General features: G+C 37.1%; 1 protein-coding gene across 10 annotated transcripts in view; it reads right to left on the reverse strand.

Annotated features, from left to right (window-relative positions):
* eya1 (EYA transcriptional coactivator and phosphatase 1) overlaps positions 1 to 21,534 on the reverse strand; it is an 88,532-nt gene that overhangs the window by 14,096 nt on the left and 52,902 nt on the right. For 5 of the 10 annotated variants that reach the window (XM_056254123.1, XM_056254122.1, XM_056254129.1 and 2 more), the window contains 9 exons: positions 20,643 to 20,720; positions 18,868 to 18,934; positions 18,359 to 18,504; positions 16,781 to 16,918; positions 10,913 to 10,995; positions 10,345 to 10,531; positions 8,930 to 9,072; positions 8,010 to 8,093; positions 2,101 to 2,190 (listed from right to left, as the gene is read on the reverse strand). In XM_056254123.1, coding sequence (XP_056110098.1) covers positions 2,101 to 2,190; positions 8,010 to 8,093; positions 8,930 to 9,072; positions 10,345 to 10,531; positions 10,913 to 10,995; positions 16,781 to 16,918; positions 18,359 to 18,504; positions 18,868 to 18,934; positions 20,643 to 20,720 — 1,016 coding nt within the window. The remainder of the gene's footprint in view (positions 1 to 2,100; positions 2,191 to 8,009; positions 8,094 to 8,929; positions 9,073 to 10,344; positions 10,532 to 10,912; positions 10,996 to 16,780; positions 16,919 to 18,358; positions 18,505 to 18,867; positions 18,935 to 20,642; positions 20,721 to 21,534) is intronic. The other 5 variants (XM_056254128.1, XM_056254130.1, XM_056254131.1 and 2 more) reach the window with 4 other exon arrangements.

Below are 21,534 nucleotides of genomic sequence, written 5' to 3' on the forward strand. Positions count from 1 at the left end.
TCACACTTAAGTATCAAACAAAACATTTCCTCCTCCGCGAGGTCAGCCACGAGCAGGGCACGGAGGAAAATCAATGGGTCAATGGAGTCGGGTTCTGGGACGAGGGAAAGAGGCTCGCCAGCGGTGTCTGTGATCGGGTGGGTTCTGCGGGCTTGGATAGATCTGGTCTGCAAAGTCTGCTACTTAGAGGCATAGTTCAGACTTCTTTTATCGTTTATTCACCCTCATGTCGTTTCAAACCTGTTTGACTTTTATTCTTAAGTGGAATTCAAAAGGATAAAGTTTGAAGAATGTTCAAGCTGCTCTTTTTCATGCAGTTACAATCAATGGCAACTGAAGCTTTCAAGCTTCAAAAAGAAAGTTATGTATCATAAAAGTGGTGCATATGACTCAATTGCTCAAAAGTTATACGATTGCTTTGTGTTGGAAACAGACTGAATCTTTCTATTTTTTATTATTCATTGATAATCGTCCACTGCATCCGGATCTATGAATCAGTGAGTTAAGCAAAAAATAAATAAATAAATAAAACAATTATGTTTATTGAATCAAAACATTAAGACATCTTTAAAATAAATTTTTTTTTGTTGAGTGTTGAAAAAGGCAAACTAAAAAAAAAAAAAAAAAAAAAAAAATATATATATATATATATATATATATATATATTTAGTTTTATGAACAAAGGTCTGTAGTTTTTATTGTGGAAGGTAAAACATATAAGTCAATTTAATGCTGAGAAACGTATACTAAAAAAAGTCGCTGCCTTCATTTTTTAAGTACAATCAACTTGGATGTTTAGGTCATTTCAACTTAAATTACATTAAACTGGCTTAAAAATTAGTTGAATCTTGTATAACTTAAAAAAGAGTTAAAGCAATGTAAAAACATATGTTGTCAACTTATTGATCATATATTTTAACATGATTTTGGCCACGACCTGAAGGAGATGCTTTGAGAATTCAATTAAAGGCCTTTTAAAAGACAGAAGGCATGTAGCCGATTGTGTACAATAGGTTTTGAGCATGTTGATAATTTAGAGGCCTTAGAGTAGACATATGCATATGATACAGTCGGTTTTATAGGGTTAAGAACTTCAGGACCAGATCTGTTCGATTTGTGAATGAATCATTCATAATAGTCTTATCTGAACTGAACCAACATATTCATTTAATAGATAAAAAACAACTTAAAGTTTGGTCTCTTCTAACACAAAGCCATGGTACAACTTCAGAAGACTTGAAGTAAGAAAGAAAGTCAGGTGAATAAATGATAACTGAATTTTTATTTTTGGATGAACTGGCTTTTAAGGGTTTGTTGAATTATTAGCATATTTTTAGACCTGAAGCTATTTTAACAGGCCATATAGATGATCTGTTTAAATCGCTAAATGATGTGCTAGATTGAGCAACACCAGATCTGGTCAAACTGAATTACACTGCTATGAACACATGGAGCGCTGCCAATCACGAGTAGAAGTGACCCCAACAGTTTTGTTTTCACCCCTCACCAGGCGGGGCAGACAGACACCTAGATACCCTCTCAGTAACTGCCCCCGGGGGCAGATTTTACACTGATCCTACATGAATCAGGCAGAGCGGGCAGAGCAGCCGTTTTCAGACCGTGACTGAGAGTCAGAGACACCGAGCACACAGCATGACACGCAGACAGTCAGAGCACGTACAGAAATATTAGAAGCTGACAAATTGGCCTGGGCGGCAGGGAAGGGAGGGGGACGGTGGTGGGCGCAGGCCGGGGAGACTGACAGCGCATGTAAAATTCATAGTGTCCCATGGGCTCCGAGGTAATACTTCACCACTGAGGGACGTTAGCGAGAAATAGGCACCCTGCTATTAAATGGTTGTTGATGCTATGGCTTAAACTTTAATGGACTGCTCTTGTGCTCGTAATGTAATGTATACACTCTGTTGTGACTTATCCACATCTTGGGGCTGGGTTTTAAATATGGCCGCTAAAAAAGCAAGCTGCAGAAGTAATCACAGTATTAGAAGGCTTGCAGTAAGCTTCATTGAACCCAGTGAGAAAAAGAAAAACAAGAAAAAAAAAAGGAATCCCCAAAGCCACAAAAAGTGATAGACCTACTTCCAAGTCGTTGAAGAAGAAATGTGTGTCGGCCAAGTTGAAGATCATCTCTTCCATTCTAAGTCCCAATGACACCGACGTTGGTGGATCCTGAAAAAAACACAGAGAAAAAAAAAACACTCAATAATTACTTATCCTTTCCACAAAACAATATAAAAAATATATAGGCAGGCCTAATATTCAATCCTAATATGATTAATCTAATACACGATGATGCTTCAGAATCAGTAATATAGTATATTTAGCTCTGTTTAACACATTTCCCCATATTTACTTTGGATAATGTTTATTTGATAAAATAATATATGGCTTAAACAGAATAATAGATAAAAAAGTAAATATGGAAAAATGTGATCCATCCATCCATCTATCTATCCATCTATCCATCTATCCATCTATCTATCCATCTATCCATCCATCCATCTATCCATCCATCCATCCATCCATCCATCCATCCATCCATCCATCCATCCATCCATCCATCCATCCATCCATCCATCCATCCATCCATCCATCCATCCTTCTATCTATCTATCTATCTATCTATCTATCTATCTATCTATCTATCTATCTATCTATCTATCTATCTATCTATCTATCTATCTATCTATCTATCTATCTATCTATCTATCTATCTATCTATCTATCTATCTATCTATCTATCTATCTATCATGCATACATTTAAAAAAATAATGAAATAATTAATAAAATACATAATAAAACACATCTCTGCCTATCCTGATACTACAAGGCTCAAGAATTAAGAGCTTCATTTTTTTCTGAAAAGAAACTGGGCTTAATTTTACACTCTGTAGGCAGTAAAACCCAGTCTTAGATGTGTTATGCGTTGAAATGAGTTTGAGGTCAAAGTGTCATCATAAATATATCACTGTCCACATACCTCAGAGCCAAGATCATCTTTCTACACACATTACTACTGATGCATTTCACCCCCATTTCCCCCGAACAATCTTCTAACATCAGATAAAGCATTTTTCCAACTATTTGTAAAAGGCTCAAGTTGGGAATTTAATAGAAACTTCTAGGAACAGGAAGATGCACATTTTCCTACACAAAACAGCGTTAGCAAGTGATGTTTAAACCTGTGCACTGGCAGTAATCAAAATGGATTACTCACTTAAAATATAATGGACTCTTTTTTTAAAATGTATTCAATGTATTCAGTTTCCACGGTAATGCAATACTGGCAGTAATGGTGATCTCATGGTTGTGTTAGAGCTGACACAAAGATTGGAGTGACCGCTCTCTAAATTGTTAATAAACCAGTTGCAGTGTGTTTTTCTCTTTAATACCTAGTCAACAGTCATCAAGGAAGCTCATTACAAAATGACACCTTTTCATGATTACAAACTTGTGTTGGTCTAGTTGTTCCATCCATCCATGCATCCATCCATCTACAGTATATATATAGTGGTTGATTGCTATCTTAACTAAACTGCAAATATTTAGGAGTCAGTGCATTTAAAGTGACAGTACACAGTGTTGAGACAAAGAAACACTGTATTATAAGACTAAAACAATGCCACAGGGTTTATTAAATGTACGTTTAGACTACTATTCAGTTTAAAATCATCTTTTTGTAATCCTCATTCCACATGGGCTTATTTTTCTAATCGGAGGCCACTATCCCGTTGTTCATTAAGAGGATAAAACGAGTGTGCGAATGAGAGAGGAAAGCAAAGGAGGGGATTTATTCCAGTGTCTGTACGGCCGTGCTGAGTCAGAGAGCTCTGCTACAGGGATTAGAGCTTAAAGCCACCTGAAGAAACGGCTGAGCTTTTTACTGATTACTTATCACACTCCACAATGAAAATGTTTTAACTGCGGACAGCAGGAGGGGAAACCACACAAGAAGAGCAGAACCAGCAAAGACACTGATGAGGTTTTTAAGTTGGTGTTCACACACTTGAATTGTGTATAATAAATATACAAATTTGTATATTTTTGATGGTACAGATAATATGGTGGTACAGATAAGTCTCTTATGCTCACTTAATTTATATGATCAACAAATATAGTAAAATAGTAATAGTGTGAAATATTATTACAATTTAAAACAACTAAATATTTTTTAAAATGTAATTTGTATTACTGTGATGCAAAGCTGAATTTTCAGCATCATTACTCCAGTCTTCAGTGTCACATTGTACTTCAGAAATCATTCTGATATTTTGATTAGGTGCTTAAGAAACATTTTTTATTATTATTATCAATGTTTAAATCAGTTGAGCTGCTTAATATTTTTGTGGATACATAATTTTTTGATAAAAAGAAAGTTTAAAGGAACAGCTTTTATTTGAAACAAAAATCTTTTTGTAACATTATAAATATCTTTACTGTAAATATTTGATCAATTTAATGCATTCTTGCTGAATAAAATGATTAATTTCTTTTTTTAAAAACTTACTGATCCCAAATTTTCGAAAGTTAGTCTACTTTACATTTTAAACAATTAACCCTCATGTTCTGCTGAGAATGAGTTTTAGAGACTCCAATTATGTACATATAAATGTAATAAATTAAACCTCTAATTCTTCCATCAAATACTTGTAATATGTTCCTCTGACCAATCAAAAAACAATTAGACAGGAATTATTAAGTGTGAAACATGGCTTTCATATATTATAGTAACAATTGTAACTTCCAATTTGGGGTCTGTTTGATTTGAGAGAAAAAAAAACACATTGTAGAAAAATCCAATAAAACAAATTAAATTGGCAGGAATGCATTTCAATGGTCCTTTTTGCATGTGAAAATCCATTGCAATTATTCTTTGTTTATATCTGAGGTCTCTGAGACTCCAAACTGAAGTAATATATTTCATGGAGGTCGTTGGATGCATGTTAGCAAGTTAAAATTATGTTTATAATCAGTTCTCATGAGTGCAGGAAGTCATCAACCTGATACTTCAACGTTAAGTATGTTTTCTAAGCTATAAAAAGAGTCATGGAGTCTCTCAGACTCCCAAACAGAAAATGAGGGTTAATGAAAAAAATGATCAATAATTTATACTGTATATACCGAGTTGCTCTCATGTTACTTTTAATTATGAAAAGCACTTTTAAATACATAGCCTAATCTAAAATAGGTCCATTCTTTGTTAAGGGTTGCTTTAAAACAACACCTCCCATCTATTATGAGCTTGCCAGTCAGTGGACTGAATATAAACACCTGTGTATGTATCTGAAAGTTAATAAAAGCAGGTTTGGTGGTGAGAGGTATGCAAAGTGCACTTCTCCGGCCCGACGAATCCTCTCCAATTAAATCTAAACAATCATTCAGCAGGAGAGTTAAGAATACAAGCAGGCCGGAGTGCCAGAGGGTCTTCTGCTCTCGCTGCCACCTGTCCCCACACATCAGCGCCACCCAACGGGCGCCAAGTCCTCCCCTCCGAAACCCCCTCACCCCGCAAGCTTTCCCTCCGGGTCTGACGGCCACACAGCTGGCCCGAACCATCAGCTTTATGGGAGCGAGCTGCCCTGATGCCAATTAGGATAACTGAGAACCACAGCAGCGAGCTCTCCAACACGGCTCTATTTATAGAGCTCTTCCTCAACAGTCTCCCTGGAAGAAATGCATTTCGCTGGGTTTTCTTTCTGTTTATGTCATCTACGCCTCATATCGGAGAAACGTGAAGCACCTCGGTTTTTAATGTAAGGGTTTGAGATGAGTGTGCTGATATGATTTAAGAGAGCATTATGTGGTTTGTGATGTTGCAGGGTAGATGGGAAAAGCATATTTCTGGTAGAAGGGCAACGCGTAATCAGATTTCGAGAGCAGAGAGGAAGAGAAAGAACGACGGGGGCTCATCGTCACGTTATAAATGAAGGTCGGTTAAGGAAAAAGACCTTGAAATCAGAGCTGCTTATTCTTATTATTATCAATGTTGAAAACAGTTGCGTTACTTCATATTTTTGTGGAAACCGGAACACATTTTTATTCAGGATTCTTTGACAAAAAGTTAAAAATATCAGCTTTTATTTGGAATAGAAATCTTTTCAAACATCATAAATATCTTTCAATCTGATGCATTCTTGCTGAGTAAAAGTATAAATGATTTTAAAAAGATCTTACAGAGCTCAAACTTTTAAACTTTTCAAATTGGAGTTTAGACTCCAATATGTAGACTCCAATATCTAAAAGTAATAACATAAAACTGGAAATTAATTCTCCATTCAAATTCTTGTAATATGTTCCTCTGACCAATCAAATCCCAGTAGACAATAATTATAACATGTGAAAAGGGCAACTTGTAATCAGATTTTTAGAGCAGAGAGGAAGAGAAGTTCTGATGGGGGCTCGCCGTCAAATTATAAATGAAGATCAGTTTGTGAAAAATACCTTAAAATCAGAGGGGTGACCAAAGGCTCAGTTGAAGTGTGTGTGAGAGAGAGTGGATGCGATTGAGGCGCTCTCAGAGTTTTGCTTCTTTACCCAGCATGCTCAGCCAAGATAAAGTAAATAAACAGTGCAGGGTCGAGGGCCAGGGCTCCCTCACCCTTAAAACAAAACACCACCCCCATCAAACACCCTGCCTGAGGAACAAAGAGAACAAACCAGCCGCCGGGCCCCGTTCCACTGACATCCGAGCGCTGCTGTCATCTACACTCACCACAAAGAAAAAACCCTTCAAGAAGCTCAGCCAAAAAATGCCAAGTCTGTGATTTATTCCCTCAAACAAGGAAGCAGCTTTCTACATTCTTCAGACACAAAGCGGGTTTAAAAACACACGCATGTTGAACCCAGACTGTGAAAATATAATCTGGTGAATTAAACGAGCAGTTGCACAAGTAAAATAAAAGCATGAGATCATTGACGAAGCCTGAGAATTTCAGATCGCCGTATTTCCCAAATTGTTTGTTTTGAAAGTTCAAATATAGCTTATGATGGTTTATATAAAAATAACAAATACAATGACCAAAGAAGTCAACTAGATCTTATTGCATGTTCATAACCCTTTTGAACCTGCTAAATTTGTCATTATGTATTATTATAATTATGCTATAACTAAATGCAAAACATTTAGATTTAACATACCAAATATATACATATTTTTGCATTTCCATTTTGTATATATTACACAAAATATGACATGCTTGATATACACTACAAAACGTTTGGGGACAGTAGGTTGTTTTTTTAAGAAATTAATACTTTAATTCAGCAAAAATGCCTTAAAATGAAGCATAAGAAATGAATAAATAATGTTACAAAAGATTTCAATTTCAAATAAATGCTGAACTTTCTAGTAATTAAAGAATCCTAAAAAAAAAATATTACAATTTCCACAAAAATATTAAACAGCACAACTTTTCAGAGCATGTTTCATGTTTCTTGAACAGAAAATCAGCATATTAGATTATGATTTCTGAAGGATCATGCGACGCTGAAGACTGGAGTTAAAATTCAGCTTTGCCATCACAGGAATAAATGACATTTTTAAATATATTGGTAGTAATATTCCACTATATTTAGTCAAATAAATGCAGCCTTCTTTCAAAAACATATATAGGGAATTTCTGAAAACATGCTTCTGAACTTTCATCAACTTTGCTACCTCACTTAAAGGGTGGTTTCGGCAAACACTTAATTAAACCTAACAATGAAACATTTCTGAAGGACAAAAAACCCTTAAGAAGTGTCAATGGACATTCTCGGTGCAACTGGTTTGTAATCCATGCCTGTACCAGCCACATAACTCGGACAGCTGCGGGCCGAGCTGAATGCCTGCGAGGCCTCGACGATCATATTAAAAAAAGAAACAATTACTCTGAACTCTGAGTTCCTCGAAGCTGGACGCTGTACCCAAACAGACCCCTTTTCTGTGTATTTTTCTAAACTTTGCCGCAATATTTGCCTGTGTTTGCATTCAAAATACATCACTTACCCTTCCGAATCTGTTGGCGTAAGATCCTGTGAGCAAGGAATGGAAAACGATGATTGTTTCATCCAAGTCCCAAATGAACACGCGCTGAGAAAAGAAAGAGCAAAATCAATGGCTCACTCAGCATGCAAGATGATCTGATTGTCAATAAGAAGGATGCATGGATTCATGTGCCCTGGGAATGGTAGATATACAGCCCTGATGGTCACCATAGCACCCCGCAACTGCGGGAAGGACCACCACCGGACCATCCATCCACTGCCCCTGATGCATTAACACAATCGATACCAACAAACTAATTAACTAGATTTGTTAACATGCTATGATGTCAGCTTGCTAATGGGGTCCGAAACCTTCCTGAGATTCAGATCATGTTAATGAAAAGACCACGACCCATGATCTGAACTGTGCGGCTCAAATATGATCAAGATATAAATAATGCACTTCTACATGATTCAAAACCAAAGTGAATTCTAATGTTGAGCTCTAAGTGTTTTTACACGCACAACTAAATGCGGACAATGATCAGAAATCCGCTCATTCTAAAAACGCAACCATGCAAGAAAACTGTTTACAGGAGATTTGAAATGATCTGTTTTTTCTCTAGTCTTCATGTCGAAACATGTGACGTGCACACTAAATAAACTGACAGAATGCCGATTAAGGTGTTTGCATGCAAAGCGAAGCATGCAAAACAAAGCTTTCACCAAAAAAAACTCTGTTTAGGGCATTTACATGTTGTAACATGTAAGATTGAGCATGTAAAAGCACACTTTAAACATGTCGATGCATTGTTTTTAAGGTAAAGCAGTGAGCAGAACGGACACTTCTGGATTATCAAAAGTATCTGGATGCGGACGGTAATGAATTCTATCACTGCCTTTCCAGACAGATACACCGAGAGAGCGGCAGTGGCCCAATACCTCAAGGTCAGAGTCAGGAGGTGGGGATGGGTTATTGTTCCTCCTTCCCCGGCCACGTGACTTTCCATCCGAAGCTCGGCGCAATCGATCTGATTCTGAATCTTTAATGGGCGTTGATGGACTGTGGATCGTACTGTACTCTCCTGCAAGGGAAAAATAAAGGCAAAAAGTATATCAAAAGAGGAAAATGAAAAAGGCTTTCACCTTCACATTGTGGCTGGATCCGTTTACCTCATCTGTAGCTGCTGCCCACATGCTCTAATATCATGCTGTTTATCTGATCTCCTTCTACCCATTTCAGCTTTAGTTATGGCAATGAGGGTGTTATGCACTATATCATCCTTTCGTAATTTTGGGTTACAAGCTTTTGGACATAAAGGCGTGAATGAAATACTGTATATATTATAATAGTTCGGTCCTCGACTTTGATTGGCTGAGAATCATTTCAAAAGTGCAGATACATAGTCCAACAGTACTGAAATGTTGCATCGTTTGTATCTGACTGTCTGAGTGTGCAGCATTCCAGGGCAAAATAATTAAAAACATAAAACTAAAATTAAGTATTTTAAATGCTACAAGTGAATTTGGGCATCATTATAATGAATATATATTTTATAAACAAAATGGATATTTATTTTTGAAAGATTTGCTAAAATGTGCTAAAGATTTGAATTAAATATAAATTGAAATATTTCTAACCTTTATAATAATTTATATTTTTATGAAATATAAATGTATACAATTATTTAAGTCGAGATATATATATATTTTTTAATCATTTTCAACTTAGATGACAGCACATGTAATCTAAATGTACTCACAACAATACTGATATTAAGTACAGAAAATGAACAACTTAACTGAACAATGATAAGCTACAGAAGTGTCACACTGTCAGTAAGAAACATAGAAAAGTGGAAAGGTACTGGCAATTTTCTGCCTGGATATTTTCTCTTAAATTTACGAACATTTCCTTTAATCCCCGGTTTCATAGACGAGGCTTAAGCCTAGTTCCAGACTAAAATGCATGTTTGATCTGTCTTAACTGAAACCAACTTGCACTGACACATCTTAAAATATATCAGTGCCATTGTTTTGTCTCAAAATGCACATCAGTAATGTTTTTTTTCTAAGGCACATTTATAAAGGCTACTTAAATGCCCTTATTGAACTAAGGCCTAATCCTGGCTTAATCTAAGCCCTGTCTGTGAAACCGGGCCAATGTGTAATTCAAAATACAGATACAAATCTTGTGAAAAATCATTACGGGGAACTCCAGAACATTTATGGACTTATTTTAGTGCACCAGCAGTGTTTAGTGTTTCAAAATCAGCCAATCACATCTTGTCTTTGCAGCAACTTTTAGGACTTTTTTTTATTCCCTACCTCTTTTCCCCCAAACTGAACTCTCTTACCTGCCGGTGGCTCTGAGAGGGCCTGGCTGGTGATCGCTGATGGAGGTTCCTGTAGGGTGTAGGTGGCAGTGGTGGAGGGTGTGGTGGGGCTAGTGTTGTTACTGGTCATGTATGGAGAGGTGTAAGGGCTACTGTTGTAATACTGCGCATACTGAGTCTGGCCAAAAGCTGGGTAGGAGGGGTAGTCCTGCAGAAAGACATCAAGGCGGTAATGTGAGATAGCAGCACACAACGCTGCTACTTTACAGCGCAGATTCCAAAACGTAAATGTGAACATATGTCTCCTGTGTGCTACATCTGGACAGCGATCTGTCTTCACTTTTTCCCCCCTCTGCACGTGGCATAATTCATACGCAAAAAGAGCAAGAGGTAATCCTTGCGTACAGTGGTCGAGACATTTAGAGTGATTCATATCATGTGAGTAATATGCGAGCGTACACATGTTCTATAAAGACTTACAGGAGGTAGGGAAAAAAAGATACTGAGCCCATGTGCCAAATGGAGGAAATACAATTTCAACGTGTGCTACAGACTAGATAGTCAGAGATAGAAATTCAATTACAGCTACCTGTTGTGTACTATTAAATCCAGTTGAGTTTGTGAGGGAATTGCTTCCAGCGTACAGCCCTGAAGTTGTTGTAAAACTGCCTCCTACAAGAGAAAGAGACATAATGCTGAGAAAGAGACATAATGCTGAGAAATCACAATGCAAAACACACAGAAAGACTGAATCGAATGAGGCTTTGGCTATGTCTACATTAATCAGGATACATTTGAAAACAGTGTTTTCATTTTAAAATGCTCTTTGTCCACTCACCATACTGAAATATCGAAAAACACTTAAAAGGATAGTTCACCTAAAAATTAAAATTCTGTCATCATTTACTCACCCTCAAGTTGTTCCAAACCTTTATGGATTAATTTCTTCTGCTGAACACAAAATAAGATATTTTGAAGAATATGGGTAACATAGTATGTTGGAAAAAATACTACGGAAGTCAGTATTGTAGCCCATCAACTCTTTGGTTACCAACATTGTTCAAAATATCTTCTTTTGTGTTCAACAGAAGAAATAAATTCATACAGGTTTGGAACAACTTGAGGGTGAGTAAATGATGACAGAATTTTCATTTTAGGGTGAACTATCCCTTTAAATCATCTTACTGTGCATGCATAAAACATAATAAAAAGCTCACTGAGATGATACAAAGAGACAAGACATATTAAAGTTCTCTATTCTTTTGGCACAGTCATTTTATTCCAGACCACTTACTAATGTGTCAAGGTTGCACTCAATTTTCTGCCATATTCGCAGGAATGTCATATGAAGATTGTACAAAGTGAAATTTATCTTATCACTGTGCAAGTGAATAGAACACAGCAGAGACATAAGGCCAATTCACACCGCACAGACAAACTGCAAAAAACACGTTTTTGGGGTTTGTCAGATCAGTGTGTTACCCCCTGTTCTAAATCCAACGGTCAACTTGTTTGTTGCCGTTTTTCTGTGTGGTGTGAATTGGCCTACAAGCATAGATATCAATGGGTACAATATGTGCCACATGACTAAGCATGCGTCATCGTTTTTGAATATCGCCGTTTTGCACAATCCACAGTAAATGCACAAAATGGCGTTTTCAAAGTTATGCACTTGGGAGAGTGTCTTCAAAAAGCATCTTCGTCCTTTTGCAGGACAAAAACGCTGCCTCACTTTGGACAGAGAGCCAAAAATTAGAGATAATTATGCTTTTCAAATGTATCCAGATTAGTGTAGACATAGACTTTGTTTGCAACTGATGTAAGAGACATCATTCAAAATAAATGACATTTTTAAATTGTAGATGGGGGCTGAGCCAGGCATGACCTACACTACCTCAAAGGCATTTAAGACAAAGCCTTGCAGGTACTATAGGGGCATGAGGGGTTGTGTGTATGTGTGTGTGTGTGTGTGTTGGTGGGTGGGATATAACAGTGGCTCTATCTTTTCTCTCTCCATATCAGTAATTGGATCTTGGCTGATGGTCGGAAAGAAAGAGGAAAGGGGGTTGGGTCTATTATTTCATCCATCGCTACCTTTACAATGACAGACACAGTGCCACTGTTGTGACCGAGGGGGAGGGAGATGGGAGGTCTTTTTTACCTGACATCCTGCCTTAATAAATATGCATATCTGTCTTCTTTTCAAGATGCTCAAAGAAGCACCTTTTGGGTAATTAAATCTCTATGGAGAGATAGCATCTAATGACTTAATAACATACATGACATGAGTTATAGGGGCCGGGACAGCCTGGAGGTACGTCATGTTTCGAGGTGTTTCTTGGAGTCAAAGTGCTCAAATCACATTGAAATTCTCAAGCAAATTCTCATTTCTTTTAAATGTAGCTTTTATTTTTATAATTTAATTTTCATTATATATATATATATATATATATATATATATATATATATATATTTGTTATTTTGCTATGTGATTTTGTAATTTGTATTAGTTTAAAAAAATATATATAAAATTTAGCTTTCAATCAAGTTTTAGTTTTAGAAATTGTAGTACTTTAAATTAAACTTATTTTATTACAGTTATTTGCAAAGGCAACATCTCTAATTTTCAAGTTTTTGTTTTATTTCATGTTTATTTCAATTAACAAAAACAATTTTTAATAGTGTTAGTTTTAATGAATTATAACAACACTTCTGTAGAAATGATAACAACTTTACAGCTGAAGAGATTCCCAGGTTTCAACAGAAGAAGTAAAAGCTTCTTATTTCTTTTAAATCCTCCAGAAACGGGCACCCTTCATTTCCATTGAAAGCGTCTCACTGTAACCTCAATGTTTGCTTCTTTACAGAAAAAAAGGGTGCTGCTTATCATGTATTGAACCTGGAATATTCCTTTTAATAAGTTTTAGCACATTTTCCCAGAAGTTTTCTTTTGCAAACTGACATAACCTGGCGATAAACTAATGAACACAACCTGCTGCTAAGAGTTGTGGGTAACCTTGGAGTCATCAGTTATCTCTTTTACAGCATTCACAATTAACTCAATGTGTTTAAATAAAAGGGTAACTGTACAGAAGCTATCAACAACAACAACAAAAAACAGAAGCAAAGTCTTTCATCTTCTGGTCTTCTGGAAAATGGGGAGGGGGGTGGGGGGGCTTCAGACTGTAACAAACATACAACAGCTTTACTTGTGGACTACCGTCTGGCTCAACCAACAAGTTTGTTTCCTTTGTTCCATTTTTTTCTTCTTCTTGTTTTCTGTTAAATAACAGCAAGAGGTGCTCTAAAAGCTGTTGACTTCCTCTCCAGACTTAGGCCGTCATTTAAAGCGAGACGCATCAAACTCCCATTGCACAACAAATTAGCTAAATCCACAGTTCAAAAAGTCATAAAAGCCAGGACTCGTAGGAAAGCAGTTGACTCCAGAGAGAGTCCGGAGCCACATAAAAGCCAAGCAAGACCCCCTCCGGTCCCAAAAGAATGACTCCATGCTGGGGAGAGGCCTGGTTTTTCCCAGGGGCAAAAAAACTCCCCCATTCCTCCCCCTTCTCCACTCTGTCTTGCTCCAGTTAGTTCACTCAAGACGAGACACTGGCTCTCCTTATGGCCTCTCCAATTGGGAGTCCATTTGCTGTGCTTGATCAGTCCTCTTGCCATGGGCTATGTCTATCATCAGTGCACAATATTTGTAGCAGAAGTTTTGTAGGCCTCTCTAGGGAGCAAGCGATCAAGTCCAGATGGGCTTCTTTAAAAAGCAGTCTGCTGCTCCTCTCACACGGTGTGCAGAATGGAGGGAGGCACAATTGTTGCTGTAATTATCATCTACGTTTAGTGAAAAAATCAGCGAGATGCACCTCTCTCGCTCTACTCTTGCTTTAGAGCCGTTATGTTTATGGAAAAGGAGGCAAAGCTCAAACAGGTGTGAAACTGGAAAATTAAATCCTAATTTATACTTGGATGTACTTGGATGTACTGAGTGAAATGCTGTCAAGAAGATTCATAAGATGCCATAGAGCGAATTAAATCTCAGCTAAATTACAGAAAATTATTATTTCTTTATTAATTAAAGCTCAAGCTTTTATGTTTCATTTATTTCTATTCAGATTGATTCAGACTAAAATTATTTATTTATATTTATTAATGTAAGATCATACGTAAATCAGTATATTTATTATTATTTAGATTAATTAAAAAACGTTGTATCTGTATTAAAGCAATAAAGCTCATATATATATAGACACACACACACTACCGCACCACTGCAGCATTGCATCACATGAATACATTGCATTTTCAAATATATTCAAATAGAAAACAGTTATTTTAAATTGTAAAAAAATATTTCACAATACTACAGTTTTTACCGTATTTTGGATCAAATAAATGCAGCCTTGGTGAGAAGAAGAGACTGCTTTTGAAAACATGATAAAATCTTACTGATCTAAAACTTTTGAACGGTAGTGTACAGTATATATACAATTACTTGATATCCAGATTAATGAATCAAAGGAAATAATCACAATATTTACTGAGAAGCTCAATAATTATACAATTTTGGCATACCGGTAAATAACTTAATAGACATCACAAGAAGTAGCTTTAGAAGTCAATATATTATTTGTTTTATTTCCATAAAATTTAACAAAAGCCTGATTGCTGACACCCGAATTTTGATACTGTCAGAGTGTTCAAATTACCATATTATATTATCTCACTATTTTGTGATATATATGATAATCCCACAATGTGTGACGACTCCAGACCTCATCATTTTAAGCCAGGAAGGTTCTTCTGTGTTACATTTCTGGATCGTGATCAGAGAAAGCCAGTGCCGTTCCATTAGACATGAAAGAGCACTGTAAAAACATTAATTTAATTGTATTCCCTCTGACAGCTGGGTGCAGGCTCACTCTAGTAGGGTTATGGGACAGCAGTTGGTATATCGTATAGATGGGGGGTCTACATTTGGCTACCGTGTTGAGACTTTTCCTCTGAGTCCAGACCTGCCTAATCGATGAGGCACAGAGAGGAAGCCAATAGAGACAGACTGGCCTGGTTAATGGTCATCTGTCATCTGCTCTTGCAGTTAGTGGCTAATGTGTTTATGGCTGCATGGGCTTTGAAAGGAAGACTGAAGGCACCTCAGTTTCTGATTAACAAAAAACTCAATGCGCAGTGGCATTGTTAGATGATAGTTAAAGGGATATTTTATGCAAACAATTTTAATTCTGTCACCTGCATTCCAAACCTGCATGCTGTTATTTTTAGTGAAAAAGGAATTTTGAAAGACATGGTCTTATTTTTTGGAAAAGAGCTGCGTGAAGATGATCATCAGGTTTGGAATGACATAAGGGTGAATAAATTATGGCATAATTTTTGGGTTAACTATTCCTTTGAGGACTATTCATAACAAATGTTGGCACAAAAACGACAAAAGTAACAAACAAAATTAATAAACATTAACATAACAAAATTTTTAAAAGAAACAAAACATCTCTACAAACTCCTAAGTCCAAAACATCCTATTGCGATGAGCATTCAAGTGCTTGTATTTGACAACTAGGTTGATTTTTTTTTTTAAACAAGGTCCTTATTCCCAAAATTATTCCAAAAATGTTTTAGATTTGGTATCAGACACCTTGTGAATAGATTTCATGCACACTTTGGGTTCTATACTTTCATGACATTTAGTCTTATTGGACTTGAACGGTGTGAACAGGCCTTTAAACTTCTGCGGTCGGAACAGGGTAACACTTACAACCCTAGTGTTGAAGCAGCATCAGCAGAAACAGAACATTTCTACTTATGAGGCATGGAAAAGAAGCTTCCACTGACCACATATGTCACATTATTTATTGTGAGATGCTCTGGAGAGATTTCAAAAACATGGAGATGTTTCTACTGTCACACATTATTTGGAGATTAGAGAGCTCAAACCAGCACTAACCGTTGGAGGCCCGAAGGAAAACACTAGAGGGAGAAAGACGGGAGAAACAGAACGACAGAAAAAGACTGTTGGCTTTGGAGCTGGGACAATGTCTCAGAAAAAAGAAAAAAGAAAAAAAAAGCACTGGGTGGCAGGAAATTTGCTTGATGCACGTTTAATTCCCAGTACGCAAGTGTGACTTCCATGAACTGACCTCAAATACGAGAGTACTTGAGAATGTACATGGCCAAGTACGAAGGAGAAAAAGATTGGTCTTAAAGAGGAAAAAGGGATTTTTTCCATCTGTGTTGTTTCTCTTCAGGCCTAATGCAAAAAAGACTGTGTCCAACTACAACCTAATACAAGCATCTGCTCGGGGATGTTATGAATTGGTCCGTGTCTGCCATTAATTGTGTCCTCTTTTGAAGGGGGCTTGAGAGGAATCACGGCTCTATTTTGTCACTCCATTGGGAAGAGCAAAAAGGGAAAAGAGAAGAGGGTGATCCTGACCTTGCATCTGGTAACTGTAGGGTGCTTGTCCCGTCTGAGGCGTAGAGAAGCTGGAACTGTAGCTGAGGAAACCACTCTGGCCTGGAGACTGGGCCTGGGTCAATCCACCCTCTGTCTTGATGCCTGCCCACAATGGACCTAAATCAGTTAGTGACACCAGAGCAGTATGATGCACAATCCTCAGTGTTACTCTTTCCACTTCAATCAAAAATGAAAGATAATGGTGGCTTGTTTCGCACAGGGCCATGGTTCAAGCAAGCTTTGCATTGAAGTGTTTGCGCCAAACCCAGCACAGATTTCCAAGAATTTGCTGGTAGGAGTTAAAACAAACCATTTTTTTGATTAGATTGAATCAGGCCCAATGAAGGTTTGCGTTTTGCTTCCACTCAAACAAACATGTGAACTCTCGGGAGCATATTCGAGATTGTTCCACCTAAACAACATTATCTGTGCGCATATTTTCGCAAAGGTTTCACAACGTTCAAAACCCTTGGAAAAACATTTCTAGCTTGAGTTGGGTTCAGTGTGTACACGATGAACTGAAATCTTTATATCTCCCATATCTGTCGAACTAGCATGAAATTAGCAACTGTCAGGAGGAGTCACTGAGTCTGCAAACGCAAAACAAAAGGTCAGCAGAGTCCCAAGTTTCGACTGAAGGTGGGAAAAGGAGCTACTAAGGGCTGAGGTAAGCGTTAGCATAATCTTAGTGATCAGTACATTGTTAGCTAAGCTTTAGAATTAATCTTAAAGCTACATGCTAAGCATTGTACTAAATGCTAACCTGCGTCTCATTTTATGACTTTCAGCTTAATAAAATGCATCAAAGGAGCCAAGAACCATTAAATATTGGCCTGTTTTCACCAAAAAAAAGGAAATATCTGAAAAGTGAGGTATGCACAATAAACCTGGTAGTAAGGTTTAAAAAGTTAGGTAATGTAATGTTCGCTAAGTAGGCTAGACATGATTGACAAAAAACATGAAAATGTTTATAAAGATATAAAAATACATATTTTAAATACATTTTAAAAATGACCGAAATTCTGAAACATTTGCACTTACACTTTTTAATAAAGATTCCATCCATTTTTAGAGTATGGCAGAAAATACAGAAATGGGTGCCATATATGGGTCTTTATATTAGGTGTCTTTAACTACTATGTACTAACATTTTAATTAATGATTTGACACAATGCACTTATTATTTATTTATATTATGATAATAATTACCTGCATTTAATTACATCTGTAATTAATTTCTGTAATTACAGCAATGATTACACTTTTGACCCTTACTTTCTCTTTTAACCCACCCTTAAACCTACCGATACCACCAAACCTGTCCCTAAACTTATCCGTATTCCACCTCAGTAGCAGCACAAGTGTTTTGCAATACAACATCAACACAATAAGTACATTGTAGTTATTTTTGGATGCAAGTACATAGTGGTTTAAGACACCAAATATAAAGTGTGACCCAGAAATGTTTTGTAAGGGTGGGAGTTCATCTGCTTGAGTGAAAAGCAAAGCCCAACCAAAAGCTTTAAAGCATAAAAAAGAATGAAGTGAATCAGTTACCATAGGCTGGAATCCCGTAGGGCTGGCCTGGCTGAGAGTACGTGCCATAGGCAGCAGCCTGCTGCATTCCTGTGGTGTATTGCGTCTGTCCGTACGCGGCCATATTTTGGGCGGAAGGAGTCGGAAGAATGTGTGGATAGGGTCTGCTATTTGAGAGTAAAGTAAGAGAAAAGGGAGACGTGTAGTTTTGCCCAAAAGCCCATATCGTAAAATTTGCTCAAAGACAAATTCTGTGTGATTCTGCTACTTAATCATAAATATTTGGCCAAGCTGTGAAACGTAGAAAACTCTAGCCATTAAGCAGCTGATATACATTGCGAAAGAAAAATAAATCACAAGGGAAATTTTCGCAAGATAATAATTACAACAGATTTTGGAATATGCAAGCTGCAGACATCAATGAAAACAAAGCAGCTGGAGAGTCCAGAATCTGGCAGAAGGATCTAATTAAAGGCCCAAATGAAGTTGGATGCTGCTTATTTTTTAAAGAAAAATAAAAGAAGCCTTACTTGGAAGGGTAAATCTGGGGAGAGAACTGGTGAGTTTGTCTTGGGCTGAAGCCACTGGTTCCAATGGCTGTGGAGAGTTAAAAAGAAAAGAGGCAAGCACATTCAAACATTAAAAAATAAGGCAAATATTATTCTTTGCCAACAGAACTTCTGGAATCCAAGGAAACAGTAATTACATTGCATTACACTATTTATTTCACTAACCTTATTTTAGGTTGATAAATTAAGAGCAATAACGAAGGAAAATAATCAGGTAATATGGGAGCGTTTTTCTGCTGACTTGTATACATAAAAAAAAAACTACACCGGATGGAAAGGCCTAGTGTCCACAAACACGCACACACACAGAGCTGGGAATGATGTATAGCTGTGCACACTGGAGGGTTTAAAGTGGACTGTACAATGAGAAATCATCAGGCCTGATTACAGGTAAGTAGTACACATAAGGAGCCTTCATTAGACACATACCGGCCCTGTGGTTCCCAGCCCTTAATGACGGCGTGGAGGGCCATTCAGTTAACTCACACAAACACCACAGAGCAACATGAGATCTTTTGATGTGCCAGTGAATGCATGGCTTAAGTCTGGGAACTTGCGCTCAAATTGTAGTGCCCTTAAAAGGTACCTTTCACGGCAAACAATATAACATGAAAAAATGCCATTTTCTAAATAATTTATTATTATTATAATTAATTTATGTTTAACAACAACAGCAATAATAATAATAAAAAATATAAAAAAACTTTTAATTGTAAGTATTCAACTTTTTTTTTTTTTTAAATAATCACTACTAATAATATTATTAGGCTGGCTATTGCCATTTATAGATTGCTAGGTATAAGCCTAGGTCCTTTGTGCATTACCATTTGTAGGGTTTGTATGTCTTTCTTTGGGGTGAAGGTATTATGAATATTGTGATTCTCTTGCCTTTTGTGAATAATTGGCTGTGACATCTAAAGTAAGGGCTAGTTAAGTAGCTCTTGCTCAATGTAACTGTATTCTCAGTGCCCTGAAAACGGGGCCTTTTCCCCCACACTTCAGCACCTGGTCTGGGCAAACACCGAACCTCTGCACAACTGCATCCCCCGAGTATATAACAGTCTCAAATGACTTCATTTCATTCATATTCTCAAAGATAGAAGTCCGAGCCATGATTTATATGAGTCTAACATAAAGGTATCGGGTACTTAGTCAAATAGGTAGGGAAATAAGACAAATTAGCAGGAATGTAATACTCCATGAAGAGTTTTTGCATTTGCTTAGTAAGTAATGTGAGGAGTCTATAACATGGAGTAGATCTATCTAAATTTGTATTCGCAAGTTTGAAAATAGACCATTGAGAGTGTAACATTTTTGACACTGTGCAAGCGAGCTGTTTTTCTTTAGCTCCAAAATGTTCAGTTAAGTTTCTTAGAAATAGAGTAAAAACAGCCACTTATTATCAATCAATTTACACGTCTTACAGTTATCAAAATTAAATCTGGTCCAAAGTTCTGCGGTTTAGAAAGCCGTTTTACAATTTAGGACACTTAGTTTTGAAGCACGCATCTAAAAGTGTGAGGGCCACGGGGACGGGGTGTCACTCGATTAGGGCCGAGAAGGGGGCTGGGAGGGTCATAACTCAACGCCCGTTGGCATGGGAACTGAGACAGAGCCTCATGCTACTAGAGCCCCAGCCACAGGGACACTTCCTGGGCCTCTGCTTATCAGTAACCCATCTCTGGGATCATCTCCCACCAGTCAGCTCTACAGCTTTGAGTGTGTGCGTGCCGTACCTGATCCTGAGAAGCTGTCTAGAGAGCCGTCTGCTACAGAGGTGGCGATTTCACTGCTGCTCATTGGCTCTGTTTTAACTGCAAACAGAAGGAAAGCAGAGCATTTGTGGCACAGCACTAGCAACGTCTGTTGTCAGTCACACTACAGGCAAATGCCTCTCTGCTTGTAACATCAACATACTTAATCTCAAGGTAATGTGCAAATTTAAAGCATGGTAGAAAAACAAACTTCTGTAAATGTCAAAGTGCTCATCCAGATTGTTTCATTGGCTCACAATGTGAAAGCATCATTAGGAGGTTGGGTTTTGTAAGGGTGTAATGAACTGGGGTTTCTATTGAGATAATAGAGCTTTCAGGGTTCGACAGTTCTGTCCTAGCTAACTCACAGGAGAGGCCAACAATTAAAGCTAATCTCTTCTACAAATAAGACAAGGACAATTCCCTTCCAATACACACAGCTCTGGTGTTGATTTAAGGACAACAGCCATAATACATCTTATTTAAATGCATAAACCTCTCCAATCTACTTCTGACAGAATGACATGAAACAATGTTCAAAAGTTTGGGGTCAATACGTTTTTTTTTCTATCATTCTTTTTTTTTTTACAAAATATTTTTATTTCCAATTAATGCTGTTCTTTTGAACTTTCTAAAACTTTCCCACAAAATGACTAAGTAGCACAACTGTCTTCAACATAATAAAATAATAACATAAAAAATGTTTCTTGTGCAGCAAATCAGCATATATGTGACGCTGAAGACTAATGGCTGCTGAATATTTAAAAATAGAAAATAGATATTTAAAATTAATAATATCCCACAATATTCCTATTTTTACTGCATTGTTTTAAATAAATAAAAAAAGCAGCCTTGGTGAGCATAGGAGACTTAC

This window comes from Rhinichthys klamathensis, unplaced genomic scaffold (assembly GCF_029890125.1).
Source record: "Rhinichthys klamathensis goyatoka isolate OS25496 unplaced genomic scaffold, OSU_Roscu_1.1 h1tg000110l_1, whole genome shotgun sequence".
Taxonomy (NCBI): Eukaryota; Metazoa; Chordata; class Actinopteri; order Cypriniformes; family Leuciscidae; genus Rhinichthys; species Rhinichthys klamathensis.